The sequence below is a fragment of the Ranitomeya imitator genome, chromosome 5 (assembly GCF_032444005.1).
Source record: "Ranitomeya imitator isolate aRanImi1 chromosome 5, aRanImi1.pri, whole genome shotgun sequence".
NCBI lineage: Eukaryota > Metazoa > Chordata > Amphibia > Anura > Dendrobatidae > Ranitomeya > Ranitomeya imitator.
The window spans coordinates 56,157,549-56,174,776 of record NC_091286.1 but is presented as its reverse complement, the minus strand read 5'-3'; the positions used below and the strand labels follow the sequence as shown (position 1 = coordinate 56,174,776).

General features: G+C 42.6%; 1 protein-coding gene across 1 annotated transcript in view; it reads left to right on the top strand.

Moving 5' to 3' along the window:
- WDPCP (WD repeat containing planar cell polarity effector) overlaps positions 1-17,228 on the top strand; it is a 380,247-nt gene that overhangs the window by 349,064 nt on the left and 13,955 nt on the right. Inside the window, exon 16 of the mRNA XM_069768696.1 lies at positions 10,583-10,662. Within this exon, the coding sequence (XP_069624797.1) occupies positions 10,583-10,662 (80 nt within the window). The remainder of the gene's footprint in view (positions 1-10,582; positions 10,663-17,228) is intronic.

Here is a 17,228-nt window from a genome sequence, read left to right as displayed (position 1 = left end):
TGTAGATCTGTTTTTGGGAACGAATATATCAATATAATCAACATGCCACTATTTATTTTTTTATTCCGTTTGTACACTATGTGTCATTAAAAAAATCTCTAAATGCAGCCATATGAAATCAGAATATGCAAATAGCTTCTTCAGAGAGAAAAAGTACAGGAACTCTCACCACCTAATAGAGGCACATGGATAAATAGTGCCGCTATATAGGTGCATAAGGCTCTAATACATTGCCGTATGACTTCTATTTGATGGGATCAAAGGGGTAAAGTTTCTCCTTGTTGAGACCAACAAGTTATTATAAGGAGACTTACAGGCCATGCAATACTCCCCTAGGAATTTAGATATGCAAATAGCTTCTTCATAGAAAAAGAACACAGGGTCTCCAGTGCCACCTATTGGAGGCAGCAGTCTTAAAAGTCAATATTGACTTTTTAAATAGCATTTCCACATAATTTAGGATTAGAATCCAAACCAGAAACTCCGTTTGCAGACACGTGGATTCAGGGATTTTGCCCCACATCAGTGCAAAACATTAGAATTAGTTGGCTGGGTGTTTAGGACCCTTCTAGTCAACCAGTTCTCTTGCTTTGCACTGATAAGGGGCAAAAATCCCGAAGCACGTCTGCAAATAGAGTTTCTGGTTTGAGTTCTTATCTGGTCATGTGGCAAGGCCCTTTGAGTAATTAACATCATATTTTTAAATTGCTGCCTCCAATAGGTGGCACTAAGAGAGCCTGTGGTTATTTTTTTCTGTGAAGAGGCTATTTGCACGTTTAAATCCCCAGGGGAGCATTGCATGGCCTGTAAGTCTCCTTACAACAAAGAGAAATTTTATCCCTTCAACTCTATGAAATAGGAGCCACACGACAGTCCAGAAAGTGGTGCTCTCTCTAACTCCATCCTCCTGTGCACCAGCTCATTTCAGGATGATGTCTGCATGGAAGTAGCAAAACAAAATAACAACCGTGTCACAAAAAAAAGCACCTTTTTTCCATCAATCTTTATAATCACAACTTTTTCTATTTGCTTAACTGATTTGTACTAATAGCAGATGCAGTTTGGTAAAGAACCTAGAGCAAGACTATAAAAAGCACCTTTCTCAGTACAGCAGTAACACCGGTATGATGGAATCCAGGAGAACGTGAATCGTCTTCTCTGCTGGTGACTCGGCAGCACAGTATCTAGGTGTTAAAAAGTAAATCAGATGGTATCCAGATGTGAGAGTGAGGACAGCAAAGCTGCAAATCTGGTTTGATGGTTGGATCAGTACATCGTATTGTTGTCCTCTGAAATGACAGATCAGGAGAATGTGTTTAAAATGGCTCAGTGGTTAGCACTGTACGGTGGCTCAGTGGTTAGCACTGCAGCGCTGGGTTCAAATCCCACCAAGGACAACATCTGCAAGGAGTTTGTATGTTCTCCTCGTGTTTGGGTTGGTTTCCTTCGGGTTCTCTGGTTTCCTCCCACATTCCAAAGACATACTGATAGGGAATTTAGAATGTGAACCTCAATGATGACAGCGATGATAATGTCTGTAAAGTTCTGTGGAATTAATGGCGCTATATAAATGAGTAAAATAAATAAAATGCAAGATGGTGAAAACAAAGAAACACCATCACTGCAACAAGCACCCCTCTGTCATATCATTACACTCCGAATACATGCATGCCTCTCATATATAGATGTTGAATAATTGTGCTAGTATGTTGCGTTACTTTTTTTTTCCACCACTTTGATATTGATCAGCTCCTTTTTATACAATTGGTAAATCCACATGATAAATGTATAATCCATCTGGGTGCCACCTATGGGACCAGCGCCTGTTTTTTAGAATGGGGGTCCCTCGTTCTGACTGGTGCGGACCACAATGACAGTAGTGCTCTCCATGGGTGAGCCAGCTCTCTCCATTCGCTGCTATGGGAGTTCAGATACAGCAGAGTGCTCGTCCTCTGCTGTATAGCTGTTATGAGACAACCCCCTTTAAATTCCTGGGTGGTATTTTGATCTTCCTGTGCAGGAAATGACACTTTTAATATGATTAGTTACTAGGAAATAGGCTTTATTATCACTTTTTTGTTATTCGTACAGTATCTTGAAAGCTCCTCAGGTGTTGCATCGCACATTATAATTCTACACACCCATGTGAGAGGGCCGTGTACCTGTTGTAGTCCACTGCTTGAAAAAAAAGCGCACAATGGAGCCAGGATTGTACGACGTATTGCACAGTAAACACTGGAGTTCATCAGAATTGTAACATCCTATGGGATGGACTGTTGCAATCTGACATTGCCATATTTTTACTGGAGTGATTGAATGTGCGTTCCTCACCACAGATCTCTGCCATCCTAATAAATGGCCACTGCTTAGCTGGATAGTGGTGGTTAAGTGTATATATGTGAATATATTCTACAGGTGTGTGCACACGTTATGTATTTACCCTGTGACGTATATAAATCTCATTACGTGCACAGGGTAAAAGAAGTGAAACATAAATCCTTAAAATTTGAGTTTATTAGTAAATGATTAAATAACATATAAAATATAAAACATATGTGCCTGAAGAGAGGATGGCGCAGATTATACTGATGAGCAAAAGGGTAACAGTGTTTGAACTTTTGACTTTCAAGTTCCATATCTCACCATCCCACTACAGCTTCAAACATGAGACTACCATAATTTTGTAGACTATCTCATGCATAAATATGACTTGCAACTATTTATCATATTATTAGTTATGCAGATTTTTGTCATGTCACTGTTTTGCTCCTAAAAATCTAAATGTAAATTTTTGTTAGTATTTTGTAAATCCACCTTTGGCTTTCAACACTGCCTGAATCCTTCTAGACATGCTCTTGATCGGATTTAAGCAGGTCTTGACCAAAATCTGATCCCAGGTCTCTTCTATGCATTCCCAAAGTTGTTGCATACTGGTCGACCCACTTGGGTATGTATACAGCTTTTCTTCAACTCTACCCACAAGTGTTCGAATGGGTTGAGGTCTGGGGACTGTGGGGGCCAACCCAGCACCTCTACTCCATTGTCATTGAACCATTTCTTCGCCAATTTTGATATATGCTAAGGGTCGTTGTCCTGCTGGAACACTGCTGTCCTTTTCATATTCGTAGTACTCGAGTGTACGAAGTGAAAAATCTTGTAGGATACTCACATAGAGCTCAGCACTAAGACCACCATCGATCTTTGTCAACTATCCAATGTCTTTGGCTGTGAAACAACCCCAATATCATCAGGCTTCCTCCACCGAATTTAACAGTTTCTTCAATTTCTTGATCCATTAGCCCCTTTTCCCTTGTTTCTTCCAGACCCATTTGCTCCCATCAGAGCCTAGTCTATTGATACTCCTCTCATCGCTTCACATTACGCGTTTCCAATCTTCTCCTGTCTACTTTTGGTACTTTTTTATTACGGTATTGAAGCCGAGGCTTCATCACCTTTTTTCGGACCACTTTACCAGTCTTATGTAATGTGCGTCACACAGCGCTGGCATGGATATCTGAGATCTCACTATTACGATGCATACGAGCCACCTCCACAGCAGTGTCTGTTGCACCAGAACCTATAGATCTTGTGATGAGCCAACTTGTTGACTCTGATATTTTTCCTGGATGTCCACCTTTTGGCTTCTGAATGGATGGACGGACTTCATTTTCGTTTTGGCACTCCCTGATGCAGTTTGGCAATTTTCTTAGCCAAGAGACCGCTATCAATGAGCTGGATGATGCCATTTCTCTTTTCTTCAGAAATCTTTTTTTTGTGTGTCTGCTCCTTGATTCGAATCAGTGACCATTCGCTTGGAAATCAACCTAATAGCACACTGAGCTATTAGGGAATGTAAGACCAGGTTGTAATTTGTAGTATACAGGAAGAAAAAGTTTTCTCCACCACCAGGAGAAAAACCCTAATAATGCAGTGACATGACAAGAATCTGCATAACTAATCATATGCAAAATAGTTGCAAGTCATATTTATGTATGAGATAGCCAAGATAATTGTCTATAAAATGATGTATGTCTCACGATCCGAAAAGTAGTGGATGGTGAGATATAGAGACTAAAAGTCAAAAGTTGAAAACATTGTTTCTCTTTTTGAAAATTGAAGAAAAGATAACACTGCACCACTACTGTTTGAAAACCCAAAATCTCCACAGCTAGTTTCAGTTTCAGTAATGTATAAGTCCAAAATGAAGAAAAAACAGAAGTGTACTCACCGATCCTGAAAAACACAAATCCTTTATTTAGAACATGTGCAGGTGACAACAGGGAGAACGTGGACAGAAAGGAAGACGACCGTTTCGCGCTGCCGTGCTTCTACGGGTCCTGATGTCCTGATCAGGACCTGAAGAAGCGCGGCAGCGCGAAACAGCCATCATCCTTTCTGTCCACGTTCTCCCTGTTGTGTGAATACTTCTGTTTGATTGTTGTGATGCCATTTTCCTGGTAATTTTAGTAAACTGGAAGCAAATGGTTGTCAGCTATAATTAATGTTAATGTTAATTTTAACATTGAGAGATAGAATATCAAAAATAAAATCCAGAAAATCGCATTGTATAAATTATATAAATGAATTTGCATTTATATATTTGCATGAGCTCTATAAATGTTAGTAGTATGGCTTTATACAACTTGAAGAATATTCACTGCTCAAAGAAATAAGGGAACGCTAAAATTCCACATCCTAGATATCACTGAATGAAATACTCCAGTTGAAAATCTTTATTCATTACATAGTGGAATGCGTTGAGAAATCTCCTTGTTTCTGCATGGTGAAGGCATTGATGCTATGGACCGACCTGCCCGTTGCCCAGACCTGAATCCAGTCGAGCACATCTGGGCCATCATGTATCGTTCCATCCACCAATGCCACATTGCACCACAGACTGTCCAGGAGTTGACTAATGCTTTAATCCAGGTCTGGGAGGAGATCCCTTAGAAGAACATCCGCTCACTCAGTAGGTCCATGCCCAGGCGTTGTAGGGAGGTCATACAGGCGCGTGGAGGCCACACACACTACTGAGCATCAATTCCTTGTCTTGAGGCGTTTCCACTGAAGTTGGATCATCCTGTAATTCGATTTTCCACTTTGATTTTGAGTATCATTCCAAATCCAGACCTAAATGGGATATTAATTTTGATTTACAGTTATCATATTTATGTTTATGTTTTATTTCTCTCAATGCATTCCACTATCTGATGAATAAAGATATGCAACTGGAATATTTCATTCAGTGATATCTAGGATGTGGTATTTTAGTGTTCCCTTTATTATTTTGAGCAGTGTATATGCACATGGACTTCTTAGCATCTCTTGGATACAGGCAACGGGAGCTAGAATACAATTTATCTGTACTATGTAATAACTAGATGGTGTCCCGATTCTAACGCATCGGGTATTCTAGAATATGTATGTAGTTTATTTATGAAGATTTAAGAATAATGCAATGAATACACAGGATTCAGCTGGCCGGGCGCGACCAATCAGCGAAGCGTGGTTCAAATCCCGTGCCAATTCGCGGCCGGACTGCGCCTGTCGCTAATTGGTTGTGCCCGGACGGGCGCGACCAATCAGTGAAGCCAGGGCCGGCTCCAGGTTTTTGAGGGCCCAGGGCGAAAGAGTCTCAGTGGGCCCCCCCCCCTTTAACACATACCATGACTCATGATACACAGATACAGAGAACTATAGCACAGCCACGTAGCATATAACACAGCCACGTAGTATATTGCACAGCCGATGTAGCATATAACACAGCCACGTAGCATATAACACAGCCACTTAGTATATTGCACAGCCCACATAGCATATAACACAACCCACGTAATAGATAGCACAGCCACATAGTAGATAGCACAGCCACGTAGTATGTAACACAGCCACGTAGTATGTAACAGCCATGTAGTATATAACACGGCCACATAGCATATAACAGCCCACGTAGTATATAACACGGCCCACGTAGCATATAGCACAGCCACATAGTATATTGCACAGCCACATAGCATATAACACAGCCCATCTAGTATATTGCACAGCCACGTAGCATATAACACAGCCCACGTAGTATATAGCAAGCCATGTAGTATATAGAACAGCCATGTAGTATATAGCACAGCCCACGCAGTATATAGCATAACCGACATAGTATATAACACAGCCCATATAGTATATTGCACAGCCACATAGCATATAACAGCCCACGCAGTATATAACACAGCCCACGTAGTATATAGCACAGCCCACGTAGTATATAGCACAGCCCACGTAGTATATAGCACAGTCCACATAGTACATAGGACAGCCCTCGTAGTATATAGCACAGTCCACGTAGTATATAACACAGCCACGTAGTATATAGCATAGCCACGTAATATATAACAGCCCACGTAGCATATAACACAGCCCACGTAGTATATAGCACCTAGACATAGTATATAACACAGCCACATAGTATATAACACAGCCACGTAGTATATAGCACAGCCCATATAGTACATAGCACAGCCCACGTAGTATATACCACAGCCCTCGTAGTATATAGCACAGCCACGTAGTACATAACACAGCCACGTAGTACATAGCACAGCCACGTAGTATATAACACAGCCACGTAGTATAACACAGCCACGTAGTATAACACAGCCACATAGTATATAGCACAGCCCACGTAGTATATAACACAGCCCACGTAGTATATAACAGCCCACATAGTATATAACACAGCCACGTAGTATATAACACAGCCACGTAGTATATAACACAGCCATGTAGTATATAGCACAGCCACTTAGTATATTGCACAGCCACATACTATATAGCACAGCCCATGTAGTATATAACAGCCCACGCAGTATATAACACAGCCCACATAGTATATAGCACAGCCCACATAGTACATAGCACAGCCCACGTAGTATATAGCACAGCCCACGTATATAGCACAGCCATGTAGTATATAACACATCTACATAGTGTATAGCATAGCCACGTAATATATAACAGCCCATGTAGCATATAACACAGCCCACGTAGTATATAGCACACCCACGTAGTATATAGCACAGCTCACGTAGTATAACACAGCCACGTAGTATATAGCACAGCCACGTAGTATATAGCACAGCTCACGTAGTATATAACACAGCCCATGTAGTATATAACACAGCCCACGTATATAACACAACCACGTAGTATATAGCACAGCCACGTAGTATTTAGCACAGCCCACATAGTATATAACACAGCCAACATAGTATATAGCACAGCCACGTAGTATATAACACAGCCCACGTAGTATATTGCATAGCACAGCATTTGCTTATTGTGGCTGCACATTCCCTGTTTACATCGGGAGACACGCAGACAGCCATTACATTTTAGACTGCATGTATAGCGGGATTAATCTCTATAACGTGTGAATGAGGATGCCTCATGATTAAAAAAAGAATTAAAATAAAAAATAGTTATATACTCACCTTCTGGCGGCCCCCGGATCCAGCCCAGGCCTTTAGCGATGCTCCCACCAGGTCCTTTCCCAGTGATGCTTTGCGGCAATAACCCATGATGATGTAGCGGTCTTGCGAGATCGCTACATCATCTAGGGTCATTACCGTAAAGCATTACTGGGACCGGAGCATCGCAAGGATCGGGAAAAGCTGTCGGGGCCGCCAGAAGGTGAGAATATCATGATTTTTTTTTTTTTTTTTTTTTTAAACATTGGATCTTTTTACTATTGATGCTGCATAGGCAGCATCAATAGTAAAAAGTGAAGCGGTGTTTAAATCCCGCCCCAATATAGCTGATTGGTCGCGGCCGGTCGCGACCAATCAACGACGTGGGATTTCCGCGACAGACAAACAGACTGAAGTGGACGTTAGACAATTATATATATAGATAATGAGGCCCCCTTTTGTCTAAGAATATAATGGTGTAACCTACATTTTTTGATAATAATAAAGATTTAAAAAAAAAATATGTCTGATTTTCTACTGACAGTGTAAAATAAAACAATATGTCTTGGTAGTAAAGTTTCAGAAACTGCCAACAAGCATAGGATTTCTTGGCTCTATTAAACTATATGGGTAGTAAATTAAATTCTTTCATTCACCATCACTCTGTCTAGCTTCTGTCTGCCATGTTTTCATAATCTTTTGTCATCCAAATGCTCCAATTAACTTCTATGCATAAACATGGATCCCTGCTCTTTGTATCGCCAACCATGCACTCAGTGCACATTAACCTTTGGGAGCATGCAAAATAATGAGTTATGGCTCTTTGGCAGAAATCAAATTTCCTCCACATATGTCAGGTTGGCCAAGCCAGTGTGCATATTCTGAATACAGCAATGAGCATGTGTAATACTTGCCATCCTCATCGGTTGTGGAGCGCAGTGCAGCGATGGATTTGGAACATGCAACAAACTACTGGTTAACATATCAGATAATAGTTTACGAGCACTGACTTCCTTCCGTGATAAGAATTTACACTGCGTCAAAACTTTTACCCTACATTTCTATTCCAGGGCTCGCAGGTCCCAGTTGTACTGTAGACCACTACTACTTGATGGGGTATTCCAATAAAGGCTGGTTTCACACTAGCGTTCGGCAGGGCTGCGGATGGCAGCCTTCTTCCTCTGTTAAGCCCCGCTTAACGGAAGAAGAAGGCTTTCATCCGCAGCCCTGCCAAATACAAGTCTGAAACCAGTCGTGATCACATATCATAGAATAGAATAGGTCAACATTTTATGATCGTCCGGGGTCTGAGCTCTTGGACGTCCGTTGTTCCTGGGGAAGATGGGGCCAAAGCACTGATTCCGCGATGAGTCTCCTTCACAGTCCATTTCTGTACAGAGGTGTTCTGGGCCATCCACTCTTGCAGTGTAAACTGCAGCTTCACAAGTGAATGAACCTGCACAGTTGATGATATAGTACAACAGTGGTGGTTTATTGGTGGAGGTTATAGAGATCGGACCTCCAATTTTTTTAATTAGCATATTCTTATGATATCCTGTCCTTTTACATGGTACACGGGTTGCCAATATTCTGCATATAATTTTCAGTATAAGTTGCATTGTACAGTTTAGCAATGACTTATTAAATAGGCTGTCTCACCAAATTGGTTGCACATTACTAAGATTCATTCTCCCATTCATGGACGTCGGGAAGGAATTTTTTTCCCCAATGTGGAGCTTACTCTTTGGTGCATGTGTTTTTGTTTTCCTTCCTCTGGATCAACATGTTTATTGTGATAGTATATGGGGCCATTCACATGTCCGCAGAAGCCCTGCTATGTGTAGTAGAAATCATCATCTCCTATGAATGGCAGCCATGGGGCGGTGTTCATGGGAGATCCGCAATGAGAAGCACAGGGGTCTTCTGCAGACCCTTGGCTGTCGTGCCAACCCATCAGCGCCCTTCGATTAAGTGATGGGCGCTGATGGGCAGGGTCTGTGACGCGCATCTGCTTTGCGCAAGTTTTATGCTGCTGTCAGAGATTGAGAGCGGCATTTAACATGTTAAAAGTTGTGTGTGGATCGCGATTCCACCCACGGCTGTTAGGAGCATATGACAGCTGATCAAATCAGCTGTCATGGGCCAGGAAAGATGGAACTCAGCGCCAGAGCCCGCATCAAAAGGAGGGACACGACCTATGACGTACCTATACGTCATAGGACGTGAAGGGGATAAAGAGCGAGAACCCATGTCTATAAGAGACACTTCTGCATTGCCTTTTGCTTAAGGATCTTTGACTGTTCTATGTGCAAACTGTATGTGTTATGTTTTGTTACCAGCTTTGCATCCTGACCTTGATTCTTGTCTGCCGCCTGCCCTGACCTCCTGCATGACTACCATATTGAGCAAACTCTACCTGCTCTGGGCTGTCTAACTACTTATCATGGATGACAGATTGGCCATAAGTTTTGGATTTTATTATCCTATGGCTGTTGCTAATGAAAACTACTCTGAAGTCATGTCATCAGAGGAAACCTGCAGCAAACAGAAATTCTTGTGTTAGCTTTAAATAGTAAAAAAAACCATTGGATCACTTTGTTTTTCCTCCATATTTTAGCCCCATGCCAAATTTGTTGCAAATCAAAGGGTCCAGTGCTACCAGGTAGGATCCTGAAGCAGCGGATTTTGTGTCAATCTTCCCACTAATTGCATGGGAGTAGGGGCATGACCAAATCTTGTTTAACTTAGGCACACGCCAGGGTTTGCTGTGGTATTTATACATTGGCAGTGTTGAAGAATGTGTTGTTCATTAGCCATGCCCAAGAGATCCTGACCGGTCCTGAAATGAAGTCATACACATAATGACACAAAGACGTCAAATGTCCATCGCTTCACCTCCCAGCTGGTCGGCGCATACTGACCATTTTGGAGCCATCATGCCCACAGTTGAGTCAGCAAATTGAATATGGTCAGACAAAAACCCTGTGAGTCCTGACAAAGGGCGAATGAATGAAGCATGTCCATCACTCAGCACCGTAAACAAATTAAAAGACCTGTTTCCAATGATTGCCCTCTTTACTAAGATTTCTTTCTTGTATTTTTTTCTTTTATTTCCACAGACAATTAGTTCACATAGAGAACGAGATTGGAATTGAAGTCTACGCTGAATCTCTGAATAAAACACTACCTTGGAATCAGGGTATGAATCAGAAAGTGGATGTTAAATGCTTAGAGTGATGTAATTTATTACCAGGGGGAGCTGGGGAAGCATGCAGAGAGCAATGAATGAGGTGGATGTATCTTATGTAAGCTACACACAATGTGTGCTTTATCTGACATGGACCATGCCTTAAGAGATCTATCTCGCTATTACAGAGACACATTTCGAGCAGGCGGCACAGCACAGTGTGTATAAATTAAACTTACTCATGTTTGTGCATGGGGAGTCTTGGAATGAAATGCGATGAGGTAGTCGCCTGTATTTTATTTTTTTTGCCCATACTTTGCTCTTAAGACTGAACATAAGCAATATATCAGCTTTACCAGACATACAATGCTCGGGGCAAGGATCCTTGTTTTTTTCTGGATTTTTTTTTACATTTGCACATAAATCATAGATGCCATAATAGTGCCTAAATGCACTCCTCAACTTTGAAATTGCAGCACCAAAAATTAAAGGACTAATTATGGAAATCATAGAGTGGATGGACATAATAGTGACACACAAATGATGTAAAAATGGGGACAAAATTTTCAAAAGATCTCAATGTTTTCAGTATCAACTATAAGTGCCACATGCAGAAATCACCACACTTACAAGCTTTGCATGTTATCAGTGAAGTTATTAATGGTTGTTTAAAAATCATCAAAATCCACTGCTGGCAGCTCACTTTGCTAATGCCGACCAATGGCGTCCCATATGTGCTTGAAGGGAGACAAGTCCAGAGACACAGCAAGCCATGGTAGCACAATTAGGCCATGCAGACTGATCATAGTGGCACCATCAACAATAGGACTGACATTGTTTTGTGGAAAACAGCTCCTTTGACACTTTAGGTATCGTCACACTAGACGATATCGCTAGCGATCCGTGACGTTGCAGCGTCCTCGCTAGCGATATCGTCCAGTGTGACAGGCAGCAGCGATCAGGCCCCTGCTGTGCTGTCGCTGGTCGGGGAAGAAAGTCCAGAACTTTATTTGGTCGCTGGACTCCTGCTGACATCGCTGGATCGGCGTGTGTGACACCGATTCAGCGATGTCTTCACTGGTAACCAGGGTAAACATCGGGTAACTAAGCGCAGGGCCGCGCTTAGTAACCCGATGTTTACCCTGGTTACCATCCTAAAAGTAAAAAAAAACAAACACTACATACTTACCTACAGCCGTCTGTCCTCCAGCGCTGTGCTCTGCTCTCCTCCTGTACTGGCTGTGAGCACAGCGGCCGGAAAGCAGAGCGGTGACGTCACCGCTCTGCTTTCCGGCCGCTGTGCTCACAGCCAGTACAGGAGGAGTGCAGAGCACAGCGCTGGAGGACAGACAGCGGTAGGTAAGTATGTAGTGTTTGTTTTTTTTTACTTTTAGGATGGTAACCAGGGTAAACATCGGGTTGCTAAGCGCGGCCCTGCGCTTAGTTACCCGATGTTTACCCTGGTTACCGGCATCGTTGGTCGCTGGAGAGCGGTCTGTGTGACAGCTCTCCAGCGACCAAACAGCGACGCTGCAGCGATCCGGATCGTTGTCTGTATCGCTGCAGCGTCGCTAAGTGTGACGGTACCTTTAGGGAGAAATGTCCGTACCACTGGTTCAACCATCAAATCAATGTAACATCGATCAGTTAGTGTACCTGGAATGAAGACTAGAGAGGTCTGACTGCTATACATTATGCCAGCCCACACCAAAATTCCTTGAGTAGGACTGATGTGACATTCCGTTGTGAAAGCCTCTTCATGGCATTGCCCACTTGGTCTCCAAATCGAGAACTGAAGCTTGAATGGAGGAATGTAAGCCTATCCTCTTCAGCGATTAGTCCCACTTTTGTCCTGGATGCAATGATATCCAGAGATAGGTTTGGAGACCATGTGAGAAATGCCATGAGAGGCCTTAATGAGGAATCGTCACACCCGTCCTACTCTCGGAACTATAGTGTGCGACCCCACTAGTCTTCATTCCAGGTACACTAACAGCTCAGTGTTACATTGATTTGGTGGTAGATCCATTGCTCTGACCATTTCTCCAAAGTGTCCCAGGAGCTGTTTTTCAACATGACAACATAAGGCCATATGTTCCTTTTTCTACTGTGAGCAGCCTGCATGACCTCAGCATGCTGCCTTGGTCTCCAGTGTCTCTGGACTTGTCTCATATCGAGCACATCTGGGACGTCATTGGTTGACATTTTCAAAGGGAACTGCCAGCAGCGGATTTTGATGATTTGCATACCTAAGTTCATTGAGCTCGGCAAAACATTCTGCAGACAACCATTAATAACTTCATTGATAGCAGCCAATGCGTGCAGGGATTTCGGATCATGCCGCTCATACTCGATACTGAATAAATAGAGATATTTTTCAAATAAATTTCCATTTTGTAATCATTTGCAAATCATAAAAAAGTCTATTGTTTCTGCGGTTTCCATAATTCCATGACTTGTCCTTCTTCATATTGCAATTTCAGTGTTGAGAAGTATATGTAGTGTTTACATTTAATTTTTTTTGTAGACTCCATTTTGGACTTTTTTTCCAGCAGATCTATGGGAGGACAATATTTTCCTCCGATTTTCTGTAACATGCAGTCCTGTACATGGCAGGAGAGGAGGAGATGTGCAGTTTTCATAAAGGAGGACATCATGACTCCACCCTGTTGTATTCACCTTCCAAATGTAATATAGTTGCTGGAGCATAATTTTAAAGCAACATGTTATCTATCACATGTAAAGAAAGCAAGACATTCTGGATGTTGGAGATGGTTATATATCTATACAGTATACTTTAATTTACAGTTTAATTAAATCAGTAAAATAAAAATACGTTATATATTGTATAAGGATTTGTTTACAACAGTGTAATTGCTTTGTTTTTTTTACAGGGCCTTGATAACTATGCTGGTTTTATTTTCAAAAAAGTAAAATTTTGTAGATCCAGTTGACTTTTAAAGGAGTTTTCTGGAGCTTTAATATAGATAACCTGTCTTCACAACTGTCCCAGATATCAGAAGACTTCTGGGCCAAAATGGAGTGGGGTTGATGTGATACCCACCGTCAGATGGGCGTTCTTGGCTGGGAGCGTTCCCATGAGACCGGCGGCGGGTCGGCAGTGGGAATTAAATTCCCCCAGAAATGTTTATAACTATGTTATCACATGGGACTACACTGCGATTTAGCTGTGTGAAGATGCTATGGCACCCTAAAAGTGTCCTGACTGCTTATATATGGTGTCCCTGTGCAGTGCTAAGATCTATCTTTCCCATGTGAATGACAGAGCGCTGCAGAATCATTCAGGTCCACAACGCAGTGTATGGAACCATGCCACTGTTGGTGTGCTGCAGCCTCTTTTGTCAATTGTTTGGTGTTGGGCATTCTGATCTCATAATGATGACCTATACTAAGGATTGGTCATCAATCTTAAGGTCCCGAAAAAACCCTTTACAGTTTGTCATAATTTAGGTTGGGATTTTATGTTTTGGATAGCAAGTACGACAGTATTACCATAATTGCCATTATCGCTTATCAGAAAAGCCTGCTACTGAAGTGTGAACAATTCTTACTGGTGACTTTTTAAATGTTTATGTGATGCAAATCAAACAATGTGAATAATAGAAAGAAAAAATAAATCACACTGTTTAAATGGAATCTGTCAGCAGGTGTTTGCTGTGTAATCTGAGAGCAGCACAATTGAAGGTGCAGAGACCCTGATTCTAACGATTTGACACTTACTCGGCTGTCTTTTGCTGTTTCAATTAAATCAGTGTTTTATCAGCAGGAGATTATCACTAGAGGACTAGGGGTTTCGTGCCGTTTGGTCCAACTTTACCCCCATCATTAATTATCAGTTTTCTGTCATTATACAATGTACACAGAAAGCTGCCAGTCAGCACTCTGAGCTCTGCTAGATCTGCAGCAAAAAAAAATGTGATACATCAAGCTACATAGCAAAAACCTGCTATTAGATTTCCTTTAAAAATGTGCACTAATGCTCCTGCAGTATGCATAGTTTTATCTAGCGTTAAAAATGGGATGATTAAATTGACCATTTTTGAACTTTTCTATAGACATTGCTACCTATACCGTATTTCTTATTATTGACCATCCGTGAGTCCAGGTCCTTGTGGTTTCCCCTTCATTTAGAACAAGAGTAATAAACGTGGAGGAAAGGCTTGAGAATATGTTAGCGCAGCTGAATGTTTAGCTCTGAAGAAGAATAGACTGGAGACATGAACAACCACTTAGGGTATGTGCACACGTTGCGGTTCCATTGCAGATTTTTCCGCGCGGATTCTGCAGAATCCGCAAGTACAATGCCCTGTGTTTAACCTGCGGGTTTTGTGCGGATTTTGCCTGCATTTTTCACCTGCGGATTCCTATAATGGAATAGGTGTAAAACGCTGTGGATTCTGCGTGGAATTTTTCACAGCATGTGCACTGCGTATTTTGTTTTCCATAGGTTTACATGGTACTGTACACCACATGGAAAACTGCTGCGGATCCGCAGGGCCAAATCCGCAACGTGTGCACATAGCCTTAGAGAAGCTCTGGTAGATGGAGGTAAAGTGCAGAAGGTGTCCCATGTTTAGAGCAGAAATCCCATAAGCCACAGGTCTCCCAGCTGCGTCTGTGTCCTCAGGGTGTTCCTGTGTATCCTGTTCTATGTGCAGTGCAGAAATCCTGCCAATATCCTCTTACGGAGAATAATCTTGTTGTGTCTGCTAACACCATACACATATTATCCATATTATCAGCCATAAAGTCCTAGTTTGATGTCAGAATAATCTTGCACTTCAAAAATGTTGTTTTTATAAGCTTTATGTCACTCGGCAAATCACAGTATATTGACCTGTTCCCACTTTCAGCCAGAAAAGGGAAGGGTGTGCTATCCACGGCTCCCATGTCGGTGTCTACATCCTGTTCATGCACTGACAATCTTTTATTTTTAAGACTAGCCTTTCAACATCTGCTCTTTATACTTGACATTTTCTACAGTAACATTTGCATTTTCCGTTTAAATACATTTACTACCTTGTCTTTTATAATTCAGGATGGCATCCACAAAACAATATCCTACCAGTCTTGGGTCAGACGTGAGTGTGCGTTCACAAAATAGTCAACCATGGTCAGAAGCCTTAGCTGAAAGCCGAGACCTAAGGCTCCATACCTAGTTGTTGGCTCAGGCTGGCCCATCTGCTAGTTCTCCTACATCCCTGATACACATGAACCCTCGGCCGTTGGCAATTCATTGTGCTAATTTCCTCTTCCCCTACATTTATCTGTGGAGGATGAGTCAAGAGGACCCCTACACATCAAGCTGTCGGCTGATCCCACTGATAATCGAGGGTTCGGCCAACTTTAATCTGTTGTTTAGCTGGTAACTGTGAGCGTCGGTCAGCCGGAAAGCAGAGCGGTGACGTCACCGCTCTGCTTTCCGGCCGCTGTGCTCACAGCCAGTACAGGAGGAGAGCAGAGCACAGCGCTGGAGGACAGACAGAGGTAGGTAAGTATGTACTGTTTGTTTTTTTTACTTTTAGGATGGTAACCAGGGTAAACATCGGGTTACTAAGCGCGGCCCTGCGCTTAGTTACCCGATGTTTACCCTGGTTACCGGCATCGTTGGTCGCTGGAGAGCGGTCTGTGTGACAGCTCTCCAGCGACCAAACAGCGACGCTGCAGCGATCCGGATCGTTGTCGGTATCGCTGCAGCGTCGCTAAGTGTGACGGTACCTTAAAACTAGTCATAGGGGAGCAAACATTTGTGTCTACAATCATTTCATTTCCAACTTATTAGTATATGTTTCTTTCATCTGAAAAAATATTAGAATTGTTATCAAAAGTGGGAAGATTTCCTATGGCAGCCAGAATCCCTGATTCCTTGGCCAACAACCCATTTTTTTTTTTTTTAACCAATAAATTTTTATTGAGAAATTACATGTTAAACAGCACATCAGTGAACTTCGGGAAGAGGAGGGGGGGGGAGAGGGAGGGGAAGGCGGTCAGGGAGGGAAAGGGGACGAGGGAGAAAAATCCAGTACAGAATACATGAAGACCACAACCTTATCAATACAAAATACACAATTACAGTATCAGTTACATCGAAAAAAAAAAAATTAAAGAAACATACGTTTTAAATGAGGGTAAGAGCAGACTGAGAGATGTATGCGGAGGACACCCAGGGGTCCCACCACGAGAGGACCCTAGTTTTCCTCGACAAATCCTGCGCCATAACAACCTCATAGCAGAAGTGCAAGTCGATTTTGGCAATCAGTTCGGCTCTGGAAGGGAGGTCCGCGGACTTCCAATGTTTCACAATGCATTGTCTGGCGGCAACTAGGACATTGGAGACCATGGGTCGGAGAGGGGAAGGGAGGTCGATGAGGGAAATACCTAGGACAGCGAGCTGGCCACTCAGCGCCAGGGGGAGACGAGTCAAATCGGTAATCAATGCCTCCACCTCATGCCAGAAAGCCCGGATCCGCGGGCATGACCACCAGACATGCGAGGAGGACCCCAGGGCGCCACACCCCTTCCAGCAAAGAGGGGAGGAAGACGGGGAGAATTTCGCC